This window comes from Colletotrichum jinshuiense, chromosome 4, assembly GCF_051148585.1.
Source record: "Colletotrichum jinshuiense chromosome 4, complete sequence".
Taxonomy (NCBI): Eukaryota; Fungi; Ascomycota; class Sordariomycetes; order Glomerellales; family Glomerellaceae; genus Colletotrichum; species Colletotrichum jinshuiense.
In genome coordinates this window covers 5,311,277-5,327,025 of record NC_139311.1, presented here as the reverse complement: position 1 = coordinate 5,327,025, position 15,749 = coordinate 5,311,277, and the positions used below count along the sequence as shown (strand labels likewise).

At 54.5% G+C, this 15,749-nt stretch overlaps 5 protein-coding genes across 5 annotated transcripts; 3 read left to right on the top strand and 2 right to left on the bottom strand.

Moving 5' to 3' along the window:
• Positions 1–873: 873 nt before the first annotated feature.
• Positions 874–2,627, top strand: EsH8_IV_001350 (amino acid/polyamine transporter I; the record flags this gene model as incomplete). The annotated part of the gene is made up of 2 exons (XM_083266240.1): positions 874–988; positions 1,087–2,627. The coding sequence occupies 2 exons, from the start codon at positions 874–876 to the stop codon at positions 2,625–2,627; spliced, it is 1,656 nt and encodes a 551-aa protein (XP_083125135.1).
• A 2,281-nt stretch (positions 2,628–4,908) lies between these two features.
• EsH8_IV_001349 (major facilitator superfamily domain-containing protein) lies at positions 4,909–6,260 on the bottom strand (the record flags this gene model as incomplete). Its single annotated transcript, XM_083266239.1, has 2 exons — positions 4,909–6,035; positions 6,092–6,260. 2 exons carry the CDS (start codon positions 6,258–6,260, stop codon positions 4,909–4,911), a joined length of 1,296 nt encoding a protein of 431 aa, XP_083125134.1.
• A 1,249-nt stretch (positions 6,261–7,509) lies between these two features.
• Positions 7,510–8,583, top strand: EsH8_IV_001348 (L-asparaginase II; the record flags this gene model as incomplete). Its single annotated transcript, XM_083266238.1, has 1 exon — positions 7,510–8,583. One exon carries the CDS (start codon positions 7,510–7,512, stop codon positions 8,581–8,583), a length of 1,074 nt encoding a protein of 357 aa, XP_083125133.1.
• A 1,499-nt stretch (positions 8,584–10,082) lies between these two features.
• EsH8_IV_001347 (GFA family protein) lies at positions 10,083–10,707 on the top strand (the record flags this gene model as incomplete). The annotated part of the gene is made up of 2 exons (XM_083266237.1): positions 10,083–10,196; positions 10,294–10,707. 2 exons carry the CDS (start codon positions 10,083–10,085, stop codon positions 10,705–10,707), a joined length of 528 nt encoding a protein of 175 aa, XP_083125132.1.
• A 1,765-nt stretch (positions 10,708–12,472) lies between these two features.
• Positions 12,473–15,055, bottom strand: EsH8_IV_001346 (Zn(II)2Cys6 transcription factor; the record flags this gene model as incomplete). The annotated part of the gene is made up of 7 exons (XM_083266236.1): positions 12,473–12,545; positions 12,593–12,931; positions 13,060–13,401; positions 13,524–13,846; positions 13,924–14,260; positions 14,405–14,814; positions 14,897–15,055. 7 exons carry the CDS (start codon positions 15,053–15,055, stop codon positions 12,473–12,475), a joined length of 1,983 nt encoding a protein of 660 aa, XP_083125131.1.
• Between the last annotated feature and the right edge of the window lie 694 nt (positions 15,056–15,749).

Genomic DNA, 15,749 nt, shown 5'->3' with positions numbered 1-15,749 from the left:
CACGGAAGGCATTTTGGTACTTTGGTACTTGGTACGAAGCGAAGCAAAGAGGCAAGAGAGCCAAGTCGAGAAAGACCCAACAAGACAGGCAGTCGCGGGACGTCGTGAGAAGTCGCGATGGTCCCTTTCCTGCATTGGGAAAGAACGTCGTTGCTGCTGCCCGGCGAAGCTCAGCCAACGCCTCCCGGATTAAACTGGGTCCGGCGACCAAAATTTTCCCACTCGACATCTTCGCCTTGGATCGCGTCATCGGCCGAGTGGACCACAAAGAGAAACTATGACACAGAGGTTTTCGCACCAGTCCACTGGAACCGGTCGAACCAACAACCCTTGCGCCTCTCCCCTGACGGTTCCCAAGAACAAGCTGGGGTCTCCGGGGGCCTAGTTGGGGGCCCAGAGAGGGTAGAGGGTCTCGAAGCCTTTACTCGACGTCCCAAGAGGCTGCCGATGCCCGCAGGGAATCTCGCATACTCTCGGGACACCACGGGCGACAAGGGTAATCTGCGCCCTTGTGGGTCGCCTCTGCCATTCTACCGCATGGAAGAGCCTCCATGGCTCTTTTCGGGCGCTTTTTTTGACTCGACGTTGCACATGGGTGTCCGGCGCAACCACCGCTCCAAGACCACACTCGACCCGAGTCGACCCAAGTATTGTCTCGCCACATGGCGCCAACTCGGTGTCTTTAAGACGTGATCTGCTTGGCGGGGCCCGGCGGCCACAGACATAAAACCTTCTGGCGGCCTTCTCGTTTGTCGCAGCTGTTGTTCCTCGGATCGTCTTTTGCTCTCCAGTCTTCAGTCCCCATCTGGTGTCCATTCCTGGTCTCTGATCTTTACCCACAAAGACAAGACCGGTCAGCACCGTTTCGTCAAAATGTCCAAGCTCCTAGACAGATTCCACGGCGGCGGCTCGTCGTCTGCCTCTGCCACGGCCGACAACCACAAGAATGGCGACCTCCCCGCCGCCACGACGTACGACAGTGAAGTTGGTATGTCATCCCTCGTCCCCCTCTGCGCACGCCGGCCGCTCTGCCGGTATGCGCTGTGCCGTTCCGTGGCGAACCGTCCGCTGACCCTCGGACTCTAGGCCGCATCGAGCACGCCCGTGAAGCCAAGCGACAGATCGGTGTCACTACCGCCATTTTCCTGATTGTCAACCGTGTGGTTGGTACCGGTATTTTCGCCACCCCCGGAACCATCTTTGCCCTCTCCGGCAGTGTCGGTCTCGCCCTCTTCATCTGGGTCGCCGGTATGATTATTGCTCTTGCCGGTACCGCCGTCTACCTCGAGTGGGGAACCGCCATCCCCAAGAACGGTGGTGAGAAGAACTATCTTGAATACGTCTTCCGCAAGCCCAAGTTCTTGACCACGGGTCTCTACACCGGTTATGTCATCCTCCTCGGCTGGGCCAGTGGTAACTCCGTCGTCTTCGGCGAGTACATCCTGCACGCCGCCAACGTTGAGGTCGACCGGTGGAACCAGCGCGCCATTGGTCTGGCTTGCATCACCACCGCCTTCTTGATCCACGGTCTTGCCCTCAACTGGGGTCTGCGCCTGCAGAACCTCCTCGGAACCATCAAGTTGATCATCATCGTCATCATCATTCTCTGCGGTTTCATCGCTCTGGGAGGCCACGTCAAGCTGCCCGAGGACCAGAAGCCCGACAACTTCCGCAACGCATTCGAGGGCACCACCGGTAGCCCTTACGGCGTCGTCACCGCCCTGTACAACGTCATCTGGAGTTACATCGGATACAGCAACGCCAACTACGCCCTCAGCGAGACCAAGAACCCCGTGCGCACCCTCAAGATTGCCGCCCCCGTCGGTATCATCACCATCTCCATCCTCTACATGCTTGTCAACGTCGCCTACTTCGCCGCCGTCCCCAGGGAAGAGATCCTCGAGGGTGGCCGTCTCGTTGCCGCTTCGCTCTTCCGCAATGTCATGGGTGGCACCGCCGAGCGCGCCCTCTCCGTCTTCGTTGCCCTGTCTGCCTTCGGCAATGTCCTCAGTGTCATCTTCTCGCAGGGTCGTCTCGTCCAGGAGCTTGGCCGTGAGGGTATTCTGCCCTGGTCGCGCTTCTTCGCCAGCAACAGACCATTCAACGCCCCCCTGGCTGGTCTCTTTGAGCACTGGCTGATTTGCGTCATCACCATGCTTGCCCCCCCTCCAGGTGATGCCTACAACTTCATTCTCAACCTCATCAGCTACCCGCTCGCTATCATCAACGTCTTCGTCGCCGCTGGCCTGGTCCACCTCTACCTCAACCGCAAGTCCTGGAACTGGAACCCTCCCATCAGCGCCTCGCTGCCCGTCGTCATCTTCTTTATGCTCAGCAACATCTACCTCGTCATCGCCCCCTTCGTCCCCCCTGAAGAGGGCCAGAACGTGTACGAGAGCCTTCCTTACTACCTTCACTGCGTTGTCGGTATTGCCATCATTGTCGCTGGTGGTCTCTACTGGGTTGTTTGGGCCAAGATCCTGCCCAAGATTGGCAAGTACGAGCTGGTGCGCGAGACGGTTGTCGACGAGATCGATGGCTGGGAGAGGAATGTCTTCTTCCGCAGGCCGTACGGCGAGTCCGTCCCTTCAGAGCATCACTCCGCTTCCCCGGAGGTGCCGAAGTAAATGTCGGACCGCCGTCGTTTCTCGCCTAATGGGGGTGATTCCGCTGGGATGGCCCTCACGTCAGTTTAATGAGCACCGCAATTACGTCTTTTAATAATACCCTAGAAGCATAATAGAACAACCTTTAATGTTCCAGTAATTCCTCTGATCCAGTTTGACTGCCTATCCGAATTTGTTAAACCTTGCAGCCTGGCCTATAAACAATTGAGCGTCGTTCCTTGAATTCGACGTCCTGTTCGCTCCCGATATCCTAGTGGTGGGGCCGGAGTTCAAATGGTCAAGCTTGGAGAATCGCGACAAACTAAGTTCACTAGAAAGCTGATGTAACAACCGGATGATACCCGTAAGATCCACCTGCCTTGCAAGGTCCCGGTTGATACTGGTGCGAGGATCTGGCGCCTTAGAAGCAGGCATGCCTCGAGTTTAAGTTCCGGTAGGGTTGCTGGAGTGGCTTCCGCGCTGCAACGTCAGCTAAGCGTCGTCGTTACAGGCGCACATGCGAAGTTCAAGATTAGTAACAATTGACTTGTATTCAAATAATTATGGGTATTTAGAAAGGTTTGTAGCCAAACGTCGGCGAAATTCTGCCATTCCTCCCCGTAAGCATAACATACGGAGCCATGCATGCCAGCCGCAACCAGATGCCTAGGTACTTCAGCACCGCAACTAGTATATACGTATATACAGCGACAATAGCCTCGTAGGTTGTATTCAGAACTTTCCAAATACAGCGATGACGAATAGTTCGGTCATCTCACGGCTCGCATGCCTCATCATTTAGGAATGACGCAGAGCCACTTACTTAACCGGCCGGCAGCACCAACACTGAATGGGTCCAGGTAAGCTTCTTCGTCTTCTTCGTGAAACAATCTGCATCGTGTGGCGAGGATAGAGGAGATGACTTACGCTGACTGCTATGGGGGGCCCATTGACGTTGGAGGCAAGCCAGCAAGCGGCCTCATTCTGGCTTGAGCCCGGCGAGCAGGGGAAGTTTTCACGTTTGGCGTTGCAGTCTGCAGTAGTAGACTGCAAAAGATGGGTTATATACGTTAGCCTTTTCTATGCCTAGGAGAGTGTTGAATATGCCTAGGGAGCAAATATCCTATGTTTTTACTCACGCAGCTGCTCGTCTCTTGTTTACAGGTTACTGAAGTAATCTGGGCCAGGGAAGGTCTCACGAGGAATGACAGGAGAGCGAAAGTAGCTGTAGACTGCCGCATTTTGTTTGAAGAATGATGGAAATGGCCTTTGAGATGGCTTGAATATAGAAAAATCTACGAGCGATTTCACACGTTAACCCTTTGGGAATGCTATGTAGAGGTGAAAGCCGGCGTATTAGCTAATGTCAAGTAGAGGGAGTGCGGGCATCGTGTCAGCTGCGGGTGTCTTCGAGCCTCTTTTATCCTCGAATTCCGCATGGACAAGGTTCGGCTTAGAGATTGTAATTTGCATCGTATAACTCTGTATATGACGATGGCCGCCTTGTTTGGCGACCTTCTCTTGCCAATGCTCTGTCTGGCCAAAAGTCTCCGGGCAAGCATAGGGGCCTTGCTGCCGTGTGGAGGTCCAAGTGGATAGCACCGCTTGCTTGATAGGTGGGCTTCACAGTGCGGTATTATAGTGGACGTGGTTGTGGGCACAGCGCTACCAGTAGTGCCGGCAATGGTCAACTACAGCGGTCTGTTCATGGAACAACAGAATTTCCGAACACTGTCTACTTATTACGGCCGTCAGAGATAGGCGTATACACTGTACGCAGGGAGGTTCAGAATGCCTGGCCGGGTACTTTTGGCTGGGGCCTTCGTATTAAATACACTATCCAGCCCGGTCTCTTCAACATTCTTACAGGGGTGCACCGGGCGCTTTGTCGCTCGGTGGCTAGGCTTGCATTCAATACGGAAACTATAAATCCAGGATTTGGTGTAGCGGTGGAATTGCCCGGGTCATGGAACCCCATTCATTCACAATCAGTATGTTTCTCCGAAGCCAAGGCCAGTACAATAGCGAAGCCTGGCCTTAACGGCGATATAGAGAACCCCGGGCTTACTGTATGTATCCTGCAACTCCTCAAAACAATGAAATGGCAGACGCTTTTATTTTTAACCCAAAAATGCCGTACTAGCAAACCATAAAGACATGCATAAATCAATACATGGGAGTTAAGACGGGACGCCGAATTGGTCTTCAACTTTCACGCATTGCTTGATAGTCATTCAAGAAATGGGAAGGAGGTGTCCCCCTCAACCGCTTGGATCTTCGAGTTGGAAATGGGCTTGTCAACTCAGCGTTTCTTCAAAGGCCATGCAAAAGCCCCGAGCGACGAGCACAGCATGAAAGAGCCCAAGAAAAAGATCAACGAGTCGTAGCGCCCCATACCGTAGCCCCAAGACACCGGCTTCGTGAGCAGCCCGGAAGTGATGGGGCCGGTGGCCAAGTTCCCGATCCCCTTGCCGAACGCCATCATGCTGAAGACCGGCTGGGGGTCGTCGGACAGCATGGCCCCGAACTTGGCCCAAAAGACCAAGAAACCCCCGGCAAACATGCCAAACACCAGCGCAAAGACCAGCAGCAGCGCCAGGGAGTGGGCGAAGCCCCAGAGCGTAAACGCCGCGACCGACGACACGAAGGAGGACACGAAAACGAGGATGAAGACGTTGTTCGTGCGGTCGGTGAGCCAGCCGAAGCCGAGCTGCCCAAAGACGGTCGCCAGGTTGTGCGCCGCCAGGACCAGCGCGCCCATGGTACCCGACAGACCGATGGCCGAGGCGTACGAGGGCAGGTACAGCGACGGGATGTAGTACGCGAACCCCTGGAACAGGTTCGAGAGCGCGAAGACGTAGAAGAGGGGCTGCCTCAGGAAGCTGACGTCGAACATGCGCAGCGCGCCGTGGTGCGACGGGGGAAGCCGGCCCTTGATCATGGGCAGAACGGGCGCCACGCAGATGAACTGGGCCACGGCGACGGCCCGCAGCGTCGTGCGGTATCCGTAGTTTGTCAGCAACGTCTGCAGCAGGAACGGCATCCCGACGCCGCTGACGCCGCCTCCGGCATAGAGGACCCCGTACGCGAAGCCGCGGCGCAGGATGAACCACTCGTTCAGCATGCGCAGCACCGGGAAGTAGAGCATCAGGAACCCGAACCCGTAGAGCACGCCCTGCGTCGCAATCAGGCCCGTGACGGAGTTGGCGAACGAGGCGCCCACGAGCGAGGCGACGCAGAGGGCCCACCCAACAACGACCATATGCTTCTGGTAGTGGTGGAACCGCTTGACGAGCGGGGCGGCCAGGGGCGCGCCGAGGAAATAGATACTCGTCGACACGGTGCCTATCACGGCAATGTGCGAATCACCCTTGAACTGCGGCTGGGAGGAGTAGTATTCCTGAAAGACACCAAAGGTCAGGGGGAAACCTGTCGGAAGTCAGCATTGCTCGTGCGCGATGGGCTTTGCGAGCTGCTCTTTGTACCCCAGAGAAGCGCCTCGATGACGAAGCTCGACAGGAGAAACTTCCATGCCGCGGCGCCCTTGTCCGTGGGCGGCATGGTATGCACCAAGGTGTTGCCCTCTTCATCGTCGCTCTGCTGCGCCGGGGCGCGGGGGCGGGGGTCCGATATGGGGCGCAGTTCGACCGACATCGTGCATCAACCAGCGCAACGAAATCCAACAGAATAGTTCAGTGCCCCCCGCAACTGGATCTCACGACGGGCCATCCGGGGTATTCTAGCGTTTTTATGATCAAAGGAAAGGGAAAAAAGCCTTCGTACAAGTCCGAGGCCGGACCCGCTTCTCGGAACAGAACCCGACCTGTGGGGTACAAACGTCAACCAACCCTTTAGTCGTCATAAAAGGCGCGCACTATGCCTACTTGGTACAGTACCTGCATGGTGTTTGGACGATAAAGTTATGCGGTCTAATAAGTTTTGTCAGTCGTTACCACATCGAAACAGGGTGGGTGACTTGCCATTGGTATATCGGGCGCTACGCGATACAAGGTTTCAAAGGGGCAATTGTAGTTGTCAAATGGGACGGCCTGCACTGCAGCGGCTGGTTGTTTTCTGTAGTTGAATGCCGCCCTGGCCAATCAGACAAGGAGGTGGAAACTTTGGCTAACAAAGAGAAATACTGTGGTTAAGCCTTCAGAGCCCATTAACTCGGGAAATTACATGAAATACAAACCCAATATAGATACCACGTGGCTTTTCTGGGTTTGAAGTGCATCCATCCCTGCCGCAACAATAACCATTGTTTACGGGTTGCGTACAAATTTCAAGAGTTGCCCCATCCTGTGAACAAACTGGGTAGTTCTCTGTTGCAATATCAGCGTCTTATCTGCAATCATGGGGGTTCGCCAAATGCTCGCTCTCGTACGGTATGAGTCAAAACGGCCCTGCCAGCCAGCTACCAATGATAAACAATATGATTCATTCTGAGTAGGTTCCACTTGTAGCTCTTTAATTGGTTGAGATGTAGATCCTTCGCCCTCCTGTGCTAGCGCAATCTCACCCAAAGCCTTCCGTTCCGGCAGGTGTTTCTCGGTTGTCAAACTACGCCCTTCAGGATCTATGCGTTGCGCGGTTAGTTCTAGATTCCGAACAGGGCCGCTATATTACTGCTTGGTTATTAGCTAAATGGGTTTACCCCAAAATTGATTCGAAAAAGAAAGAAAAACCAGTAGGATCTGGACTTCCTAGCAGTTGACGGACTTAAGTGAGGTCTTCACTTTTATATCCCGACATTAAAGTGTGCATCCCAAGTAGTGTTAAATGAGTCATCCTCAAGTTTTAGGACACATTTCATGTTACAAATAAGGATAAAGCCTCAATCCCCGGCGTCGACATATTGACAAGACACACTGCTCCGTCGACTCAATACCCCTCCTCCATAATGACTAAAACAACCCAGTTTGAAGATTTCGCCGTGACGGACCGAGGCGGCATCGTCGAAAACAGACACGCTATCCATGCCGCCATTGTCGACGCCCAGGGCAGACTCCTCTATGCTGTCGGCAACCCATCGCGCATGACGCTGGCTCGTTCCGCAGCCAAGCCCGCACAAGCGCTGGCAGTACTCGAAACCCCGGGCTTTGACGGGTTTGGATTCGACGAAGCCGATCTGGCCCTGATGTGCGCGTCGCACAACAGCGAGGAGCGCCACATCGCAAGGGCCAAGTCGATGCTAGCCAAAGTCGGGGCCCAAGAGTCGGACCTGCGCTGTGGGGGTCATCCTTCCATCTGCCATGTCGTCAACCGCTCATGGATCAAAGCCGACTTGACCCCGACTGGGGTTTACAATAACTGCTCTGGGAAGCACGCCGGCATGTTGGGCGGCGCGCGCGCGCTTGACGCCGGCTTCGCGGACTACCACCTTCCTAACCACCCGTTACAGCTGAACATCAGACAAGCCGTGGAAGACTTGAGCGGCCTGCGTGGGGACGACGTCAAATGGGCCATTGACGGTTGCAATCTTCCTGCGCCGGGTCTCCCCCTGTCTTCCATGGGACGCATCTATGCCGGTTTTGCCGCGGCCGCCGATGATGCACAAACGGACGAGGATACGCCGGCGAGGACGCGACGCATGGCCCGAATCTTCAGTGCCATGACGACCTATCCGGAGATGGTGGGGGGGAAAGGACGGTTCTGCAGCCTGCTCATGGAAACCTTTCAGGGACTGCTGATTGGCAAAGTGGGCGCTGATGGGTGTTACGGAGTTGGAATACGGGCTTCGGAGTACACGAAGCAGCTCGGTGTCGAAGGAGCGGTGGGCATTGCCGTCAAGATCGAGGACGGGAGCATTGAGATCCTTTATGCCGTGGTGGCGGAAATACTCGAGCAGCTCCAGATCGGAACGCCGGAGATGCGGCGAGGTATGGCAGCTTTTCACCGGTTGAAACGCCTGAACACCATGGAAGTGGAGACGGGGCAGGTTTCTTTCGCTTTCCATGTTCGTCCTCAACACTAATGTTGGTCTCGTTTGCATCGAATAGATGATTGCAGTATACAAGGTAACTGTACTGCTCAGACATTAATCATAATTGTCCAACTCACTTTAGCCTTATTCGTAAATCCGACTACAGACGGACATGTGTTTTTTTGACTTTGGCGCCGTGAAGGATGGCTATATGGTAACAAGGGTTAAGCACAAAGCGTTCGTTGGACGGGTTGTAGAAAGAGTAAAGTAAGACCAAGCAGGAAGCAAGAAATAGAGTCAAAGATGCGAAAAGCGCATTAAAATCGCTAATATCTTACCCTAAGTCGTTCATTGGCTTTACCTTTCATTGTGCCCCTTTTGTGGCGCAAATATTGCTCGCGGCTGAAGCTGGTTTCCATAGTAGCGGGAAAGCAGCCTCTTATGCGAAGGTGATCTGACACTGCCTTGTACATAGCCATGGTCGATTTGGTTTGTATAGCTTTACGCTTCTTATGAGCCATGCGCAGGTATCAGGTCAGACAAGTATCCCTATTCATCCCTTCCTGTGTGTGTAATAAGGTGCGGCCACCACTCATCGACTTCCTGTGCATCAATTGGGATCCTTTCAAGTTCATCCTAGTTGTTTCAATGAAATAGTGTCTAATCACATCTTCTACTATCAACACACGATTTATCGACTTTACCATGTGTAGACCGATTGCAACAAGTCGGGTATGCTTTCAACCCAGGATATGTCTCGACGTCTTGCAGCATACATCGCCTCAGCGCAGTTGAACCGAATAGGTTCAATCTGTATCAACCAGAGCCAACAAACAAGGACGTATAGTACTCTCTCGCCTTTTGTTTTTGGTTTAAATCGTTGCAGTTGCATTATGGCACATCTCAAAAGATCATGTTGATTACCTGGAAGCATATCGTCCCTTCAGAGCAGCCAACTCCAAACTGAAAACGCTTAAGATAACTGGGCCAATCGACTTACAGAGAGTCGGGATGATTTGCAATATCCCCGCTTATCAGATTCACGGTTGATGTAATCAGACCGGAGCTAAAAACTTTCGTCTTATACGGCCGGTACTTCAGGGGAGAAAATCCCCCGACTGAGGTAAGCAAGCTTAGAAATCACATGTCAAGACTCACAAGATACACAATCGCTGTGTCTAGATCAGCCAAATAGGAATGCTTGAATTCCTATTCGCTGGGCATCACAGTGACATCATTAAAATTAGAGGCACAGCAATCAAACGTGAAAGATAGGGCGTAAGCTGGGTAGGTTATACGAACATTTCTAACCTTGCCCGCGGAATTTCCCCGACGGGATGTTCAACAGCCTATTGAAAAGCTTCGGTTCGAGCCTGCAGAAATACTCCAAATCAGGGAAATACTAGGTTTGTAATCAAGAAACAGAAGTATAAAAGTCTTGCTTGCCTCCTTTGGTGTTCTATCTACTTGAGACTCATCACAGACCTCCACGTTCAATAAGAAGAACAACACAAAAAACATTAGAAACACCTCCATTTATAGGCTGAACGATGGCTTCCACGTCCGACTCCTCTTTCCCCCTTGCCGGCGTTGCTCACGACGGCTGGTCCAACGAAGACGAAGCAACAGCAACCTGCCTCTGCGGTGCCGTGCAGCTCGCCTTCGTAAGTCGTCTCGGTCTCATATTCACTCAAGATCGGTCCAAACAGTGTAAAGGCGAGGATTAGAAAAGAGAGACATATAATTGACACCCCACCGCAGCCAACACAAGGACCCGGCCTCCTCAACCGCTTCCTCTGCCACTGCGCCGACTGCCGCAAGATCTCGTCTTCAATGTTCTGCTCCAACTTCACAGTGGCAGATACTCATCTCCGGCACCTCCGCGGCAAGGAGAATCTGAAGTCCTACACCCAGTCCCGGACAATCGCCTCGGGCAACGACATGAGCAACTACTTTTGCGGCACCTGCGGCTCGCTGCTGTACCGCGTCAGCTCTGGCTTGCCCGGGGTGAGCATATTGAGAATCGGGACTGTGGACGACTTTCGGCTTTCGGAGACGAAGCTGAAGCCGCAGGTTGAGCAGTTTATCGGCACGCGCGTGGATTGGTTGGAACCGGTGGACGGAGTCAAGCAGCTGAAGCGGATGGCTACTCAGGAAGATGTTGAGAATCTCTAGTAGGCAAGGTGTCTGCCTGATCTATTGTAGCTGGCTTCGTCCCGCGCTGTAGTCAGGGAACAATCTTGTTAGATCTGAACCTTGACCAGCGGGAGTTGGAAGCCTAATAAACACATAGTTCGTGAAATGGAAATGATCTACTACCGCTGGTTATTAGTACTTAATTGAGGTCGAAATGCCAAGCCTCTGCCTTCTGGTGTGCTGATGCAGAGAAGGAACTCGCTAGAGTCTTTAGCTGTCTCAAAAAGTCGGACTGTCAAACTATTCGGCCTTCACTCGAAGATGGGAGTTATTTGACTATCCATCACTCGCTCATAGTTAACTGTCCATCTCGCAGCAACTTTATGATATTTAGGTCCATGGTAGCTGGCCCTTTCCGACCTCTCCACAGGAAACAGCCCAGGCCAATGTAATCGTCCACAAGGAGTTAATGGAGCGGGTTGATATGCTGGCCGTGTTTATCAAGAGGTATTGCCGTGTTTAATTTCTTCATCCTTGCCGCTGGCACTGGCGGTGACACTGCGTCCGGTAGCCATCAAACCGGGGAGATGATAGCCGGCAGTGATTTCAGATGGGAATCAGGATGACGCTTCGGAAAGAACCCCTTCTAGTCACTTCATCGCTTCACATGTAAAGGCTTATAACCCCCCCCAAAAAAGGTCACCCGAAAGGCATACAGTCGACGCTTAACGAGTCCCGTGCCAGGCTCGGTTGACAATGGCCAGTTGCGCCGTCACCCGGCTTCCCCTGATACTGGACTGACAGGGTTCCGAGTATCAGCTCCCCTTTCCTGCGTATATATGCGCCTTGGGTGATCTGGGCCCCGATTCGGCAAGTACTGTGGGTGACAGAATAAACTGATCTGTCATGTTGTTTCATCACCGCATTGTTCAACGAAGCAACGATTCAGCTGCGTGCATAGTTCTTGACCCAATTCAGGTAGTATCATCGGTACGTTGTGTAGCATCAGTGCTGGGTGGATGAGATGATTGGAGAGCCCCAAGTGAGAGGGATAAGCCCGCCCTAGACTAAACGGCACCCTGGTCAGCATATCACACAGCATTGTGTACCTAATGAGTCCGAGAGAAACCTGTCTCGTCAAATCAGGAGGAAAAGCGCACAAGACTCCGGCGTCCAATCAAACACGGACGAGCGGCACCCGCTGACTGGCGGACTCAGACAGGGCAATGCCAAGTTTTGGGGCACGAGGATCGACAGGGAATATAACAGTGGGGACTCATGCATCCAGGAAGCTGTCCTCGCTGGGGGACGGGTGCTCGCTCGTTTTAAAAGAGAGCTCTGGGCCTGCACTTTTTTGGCAACTCGCGTTCTCTGCTCTGCTTCCCATTGCGCTTTATTCAGCCATCCATCGCTCCTAGTATATATCCCTCATTATGTTGGTTGACTCCGTTCTCCGGCGTGCTCCGGCACATACACCCCCCGGCCCATATTCATCCAGGGCTAGCACGACTGCCTGGTGCGTCCAATAACGCCAAAAGCTGCATGAAATTATCACCCTCGTCAGCCTGCCTGTAAGTGTGCCAAAGCGGAAACACTTTTATCTCCGTCCCCAGAGCGCTCGTCGCCGGGTGCCGGCCCGTGGCGCGGCTTCTTCCCCGCCGGCTTGTTCACCTTCAGACCCATAAAGTCCCTAGCCAGGTTTCGGCCTTGCGCCGCCTCGGGATCCGTCATGGCCAGATCGAAGTTGATGATCCACCTCGCCTCCGCCTTCTCGTTGATGCCTCTACGCGTCACATGCTGCTTCTCAATCTCGCTGAGACGCTTCAGCAGACGGGCCGCCTTCCCCGTCCGAATCGCCGCATGACGCAGCGCCATCCCTACCACGCCTTGAGCTACAGACCCGAACACTGGGAATGATACGTACAAATCCTCTAGGCCTGCAAGGCAGAGGTCCAGGTAAAACTGCCACTCCGCGCCGGACTGGACGCCCGGCTGGACGTCCGGCTGCGGGGCGGACACGCCCGCCTCGCGGATCATGGCGTTGGCAACGTACACAACGGCCGTTTGCCAGAGCACAGAAAAGCACGCCCTCTTGTAGCGGAGGCGGTATAGGAGGAGGAGGCGCTTGAGCTGGGTGACGGAGGCCGCGTAGACAGCTTCGGGGGTGGCGAAGTTGGTAGAGAAGGAGTGAAGGCGCTGGTCCCGCAACGAAGAGGCAAGGAACGGCCTGAATAGGTCGGTGACGACGGCATGGAAGTAAACACTAGCAACGTCCAAAGGGTCAGCCACCACGCCCAGCTCCCTCGCAGGTGTGACGCCCCACTCCACAAGACCACCGACGGCCCGTAGTCTTGACGAAACATGGGGAAGGGGAAAGGGAAAGAGGCTTACTGCATCATCATAATATCGTGGCCGCTCTCCTCCCCTCGTGCCATCTCGAGGGGCAGAAGGCTGGCCCACGTGAGCAACTTGTGGTAAGTCTCTTCTGCAAACTCGACCGATGTTTGTTGCGACAGGTCAACGCTCTGGGGCCCGTAGAACTGCTGTAAGACTTCTTTGAAAATAACCCACATATCGCTCGAGGCGCTAAGCACTTGAGCATGCATGACCGCCTGTGGAAGGCCGTCGTTCTCGTCGTTCTCGCCGGGCTGGGGCTCAACAACCAGGTCTCGGGGCTTGGGGAGCAGCGGCGGCGTCTCGATTTCGAAGATGTGATAGTGAAGTGAATATACCCTGGCCGAGTCAAAAGCCTGCCGTGCAAACCCAGTAGCGCACCACTTGGCAATATCCCACCCCTTATTTCTTCTTTCCTTCTCTGTTTCTCGCTCTCTCTGTCTATTTCGGTTTGTACTTACGATATCCAATTGAAAACCCCCCATGCGGTGTATGACGCCGCCCTCGTCCACCGTTCGTGGTCGGCCAGCCACGTCCTGGCAGATTCGGCCTCGGACCGGACGTCAAAGAGGCCCATCAGCCTGCCCAGCTTGGCGCCGTCTTGCAGGAACTGCAGGCTCATGTCGTCTTTGCCGTACGTGACGGCGCACATGCTCAATATCTGCAGCGCAGCAATGGTCGTGAGGCTGTTTGGCTGGGCTTGTTCGGAGAAGTCCCGTTGGGCTTGGGCAAATAGGGAGACGCTAAAAGCCGCCGCATCGGGATGTAGCGGCGAATAGGCTTGCTGTTCCTGTCAGAACGAGCCAATAAACGCAAAGGAGGAATGGGTGGGTAGGAGAGAGGCAAAAGGATCCAACGTACACACGCCCAACAGAGAACAGCAGTGACGAGAAAGGGAGAACAGAAGAAGTGCTGCGAGCTGACTAGGTCTTGTATAAACAGTTCCGCGTCGAATAGGGGTATGATTGCATAGTCGATCTCGAGATAGTGCGATATGGCGCCAATGGCGAGGGAGTTTGGTATGGGAATCGGCGTCCACTGCGTTATGTCAAGCAGCCGAAGGCGCTCGTCGAACAGGACGCCGGGCACGTCCGGGTCGCCCGCGTCCGGCGTGGCCTGCTTCCTCTTGGAGTCGTCGTCGTTGTCTTGCTCCGGGGTCAAGTAAGGGTCCTTTGACTGTAAATCCTGCCAGGCCAGTCTAGAGTGTGTCAGTTCATGGCCGCGTGGGGGGTGGTACGACCGCGCAGAGTCATTGTTTTCTCGCGGGCGTGCCGAGGCAGTGTCTCGCACGATTCAACGATGGATGTCTGGGAAATCTGAATTGATTGGAAAGAACTCGTACACATTTTGCCCTTCTCCCGGCCGGGGCATCCTCATAGGCTTGAGCAGCGACCCCAGAGACAGTTCCGTGTACGATACGGGGAACAGTGTCGGGTAGGCTACGGGATGCCGCATAGTGAGCTCAAACCCGAGGCTGTTCTGCGTCGGCGGCAGTAGGGCCCTGAGGGTCTGGTGATCGGATGGGCGGGAGAGTGAAAGCAAGGGGCCGGCGGGCTCGTTCCGCAGCTTGCGAAACAGCTCAAGAGCCTGCTCGTGGGGTAGGGTGCGAAGTGATTCAAGCATCTCGGTAGAGCCATGGTGCTTGGATTCCTCACCGTCGGTGACAGTGACGCGATGCCGAATGGTGTAGGTGTACTCGCAGGCCTCTGCGCGGTGCTCGCACATGAGGCACCGGGGTAGTCGGCCATCGCACTACGAACAGATGACGGTGGCGGTCAGCCTCGGAACCAAGGCGTAGTGCCCTGACACGATAGTGCAAGCGGGGGCCACCCACCTTCGTTTTGCGCTTTCGACAAGGGTCGCATGCGCTGTTGGTCTTTCGCTGTCGTGCCGGGCGCCGGATGCTGATGCGGCCAGCCTCCGGGTCCAGGTTGCCGGCGGTGATTCCCGCGGCCGTCAGTGGCCGCGGACGGAGCGGGCGGAGCGGTGTCATCGTGGGGAGGGAAGCATTTCGATATGTCAAGTCATGCGCAACGGATTATTGATGGATGTTGGGTGCATGTCATAAAAGCGATGAAGTAGTGGGAGGGGGGGCAAAGAACTGTGTTGCTCCGCTGCCTCCCTTCTGACATCTAAACGATCCCGGCGCATCGCCGGAGCCCAGCTCCGGGCCTAATTTCGACCACTGATTGGTGAAGCGAAAGACGGGAACGGAGCATGCTCGGTCCTGCCTCCCATTGGCCGGCGCCAACTTGCCACTCGGTGATTCGGTCGATCCATCAGAGTGTCAGGTGATCAGCCCCCGGCGGCCTTCATTAACAGTTGCCACAGCCCTACCGGTCAAACATGGTGTTGACCGTGGAATGCAATCGGTAAAGCAGGCCGGCGGCCATGGGACTGCATTCAACCCCGTAACCTAAACCGTAGGATTCTCTAGACTATCCGTACTACTCCTCTTTTTTTGCTGTTTTGTGTTTTGTTTATTGCAGGTGGGGAACACAGGTTTACAGCGGTCTCTCGGATATAACCAACATCCGCGTTTGTTGTCTTTGGTTCCTGGGCATGTTGGTGGTCATGTCTGTCAACTTGAACCCATAACAAGAGCCCCAACCCGGATCATCGAGGAAGCCTGTTCACATTGCCAGTCGTCTCACAGCAAGTTACCAAGCCAAAGTGTACGTGGGCGA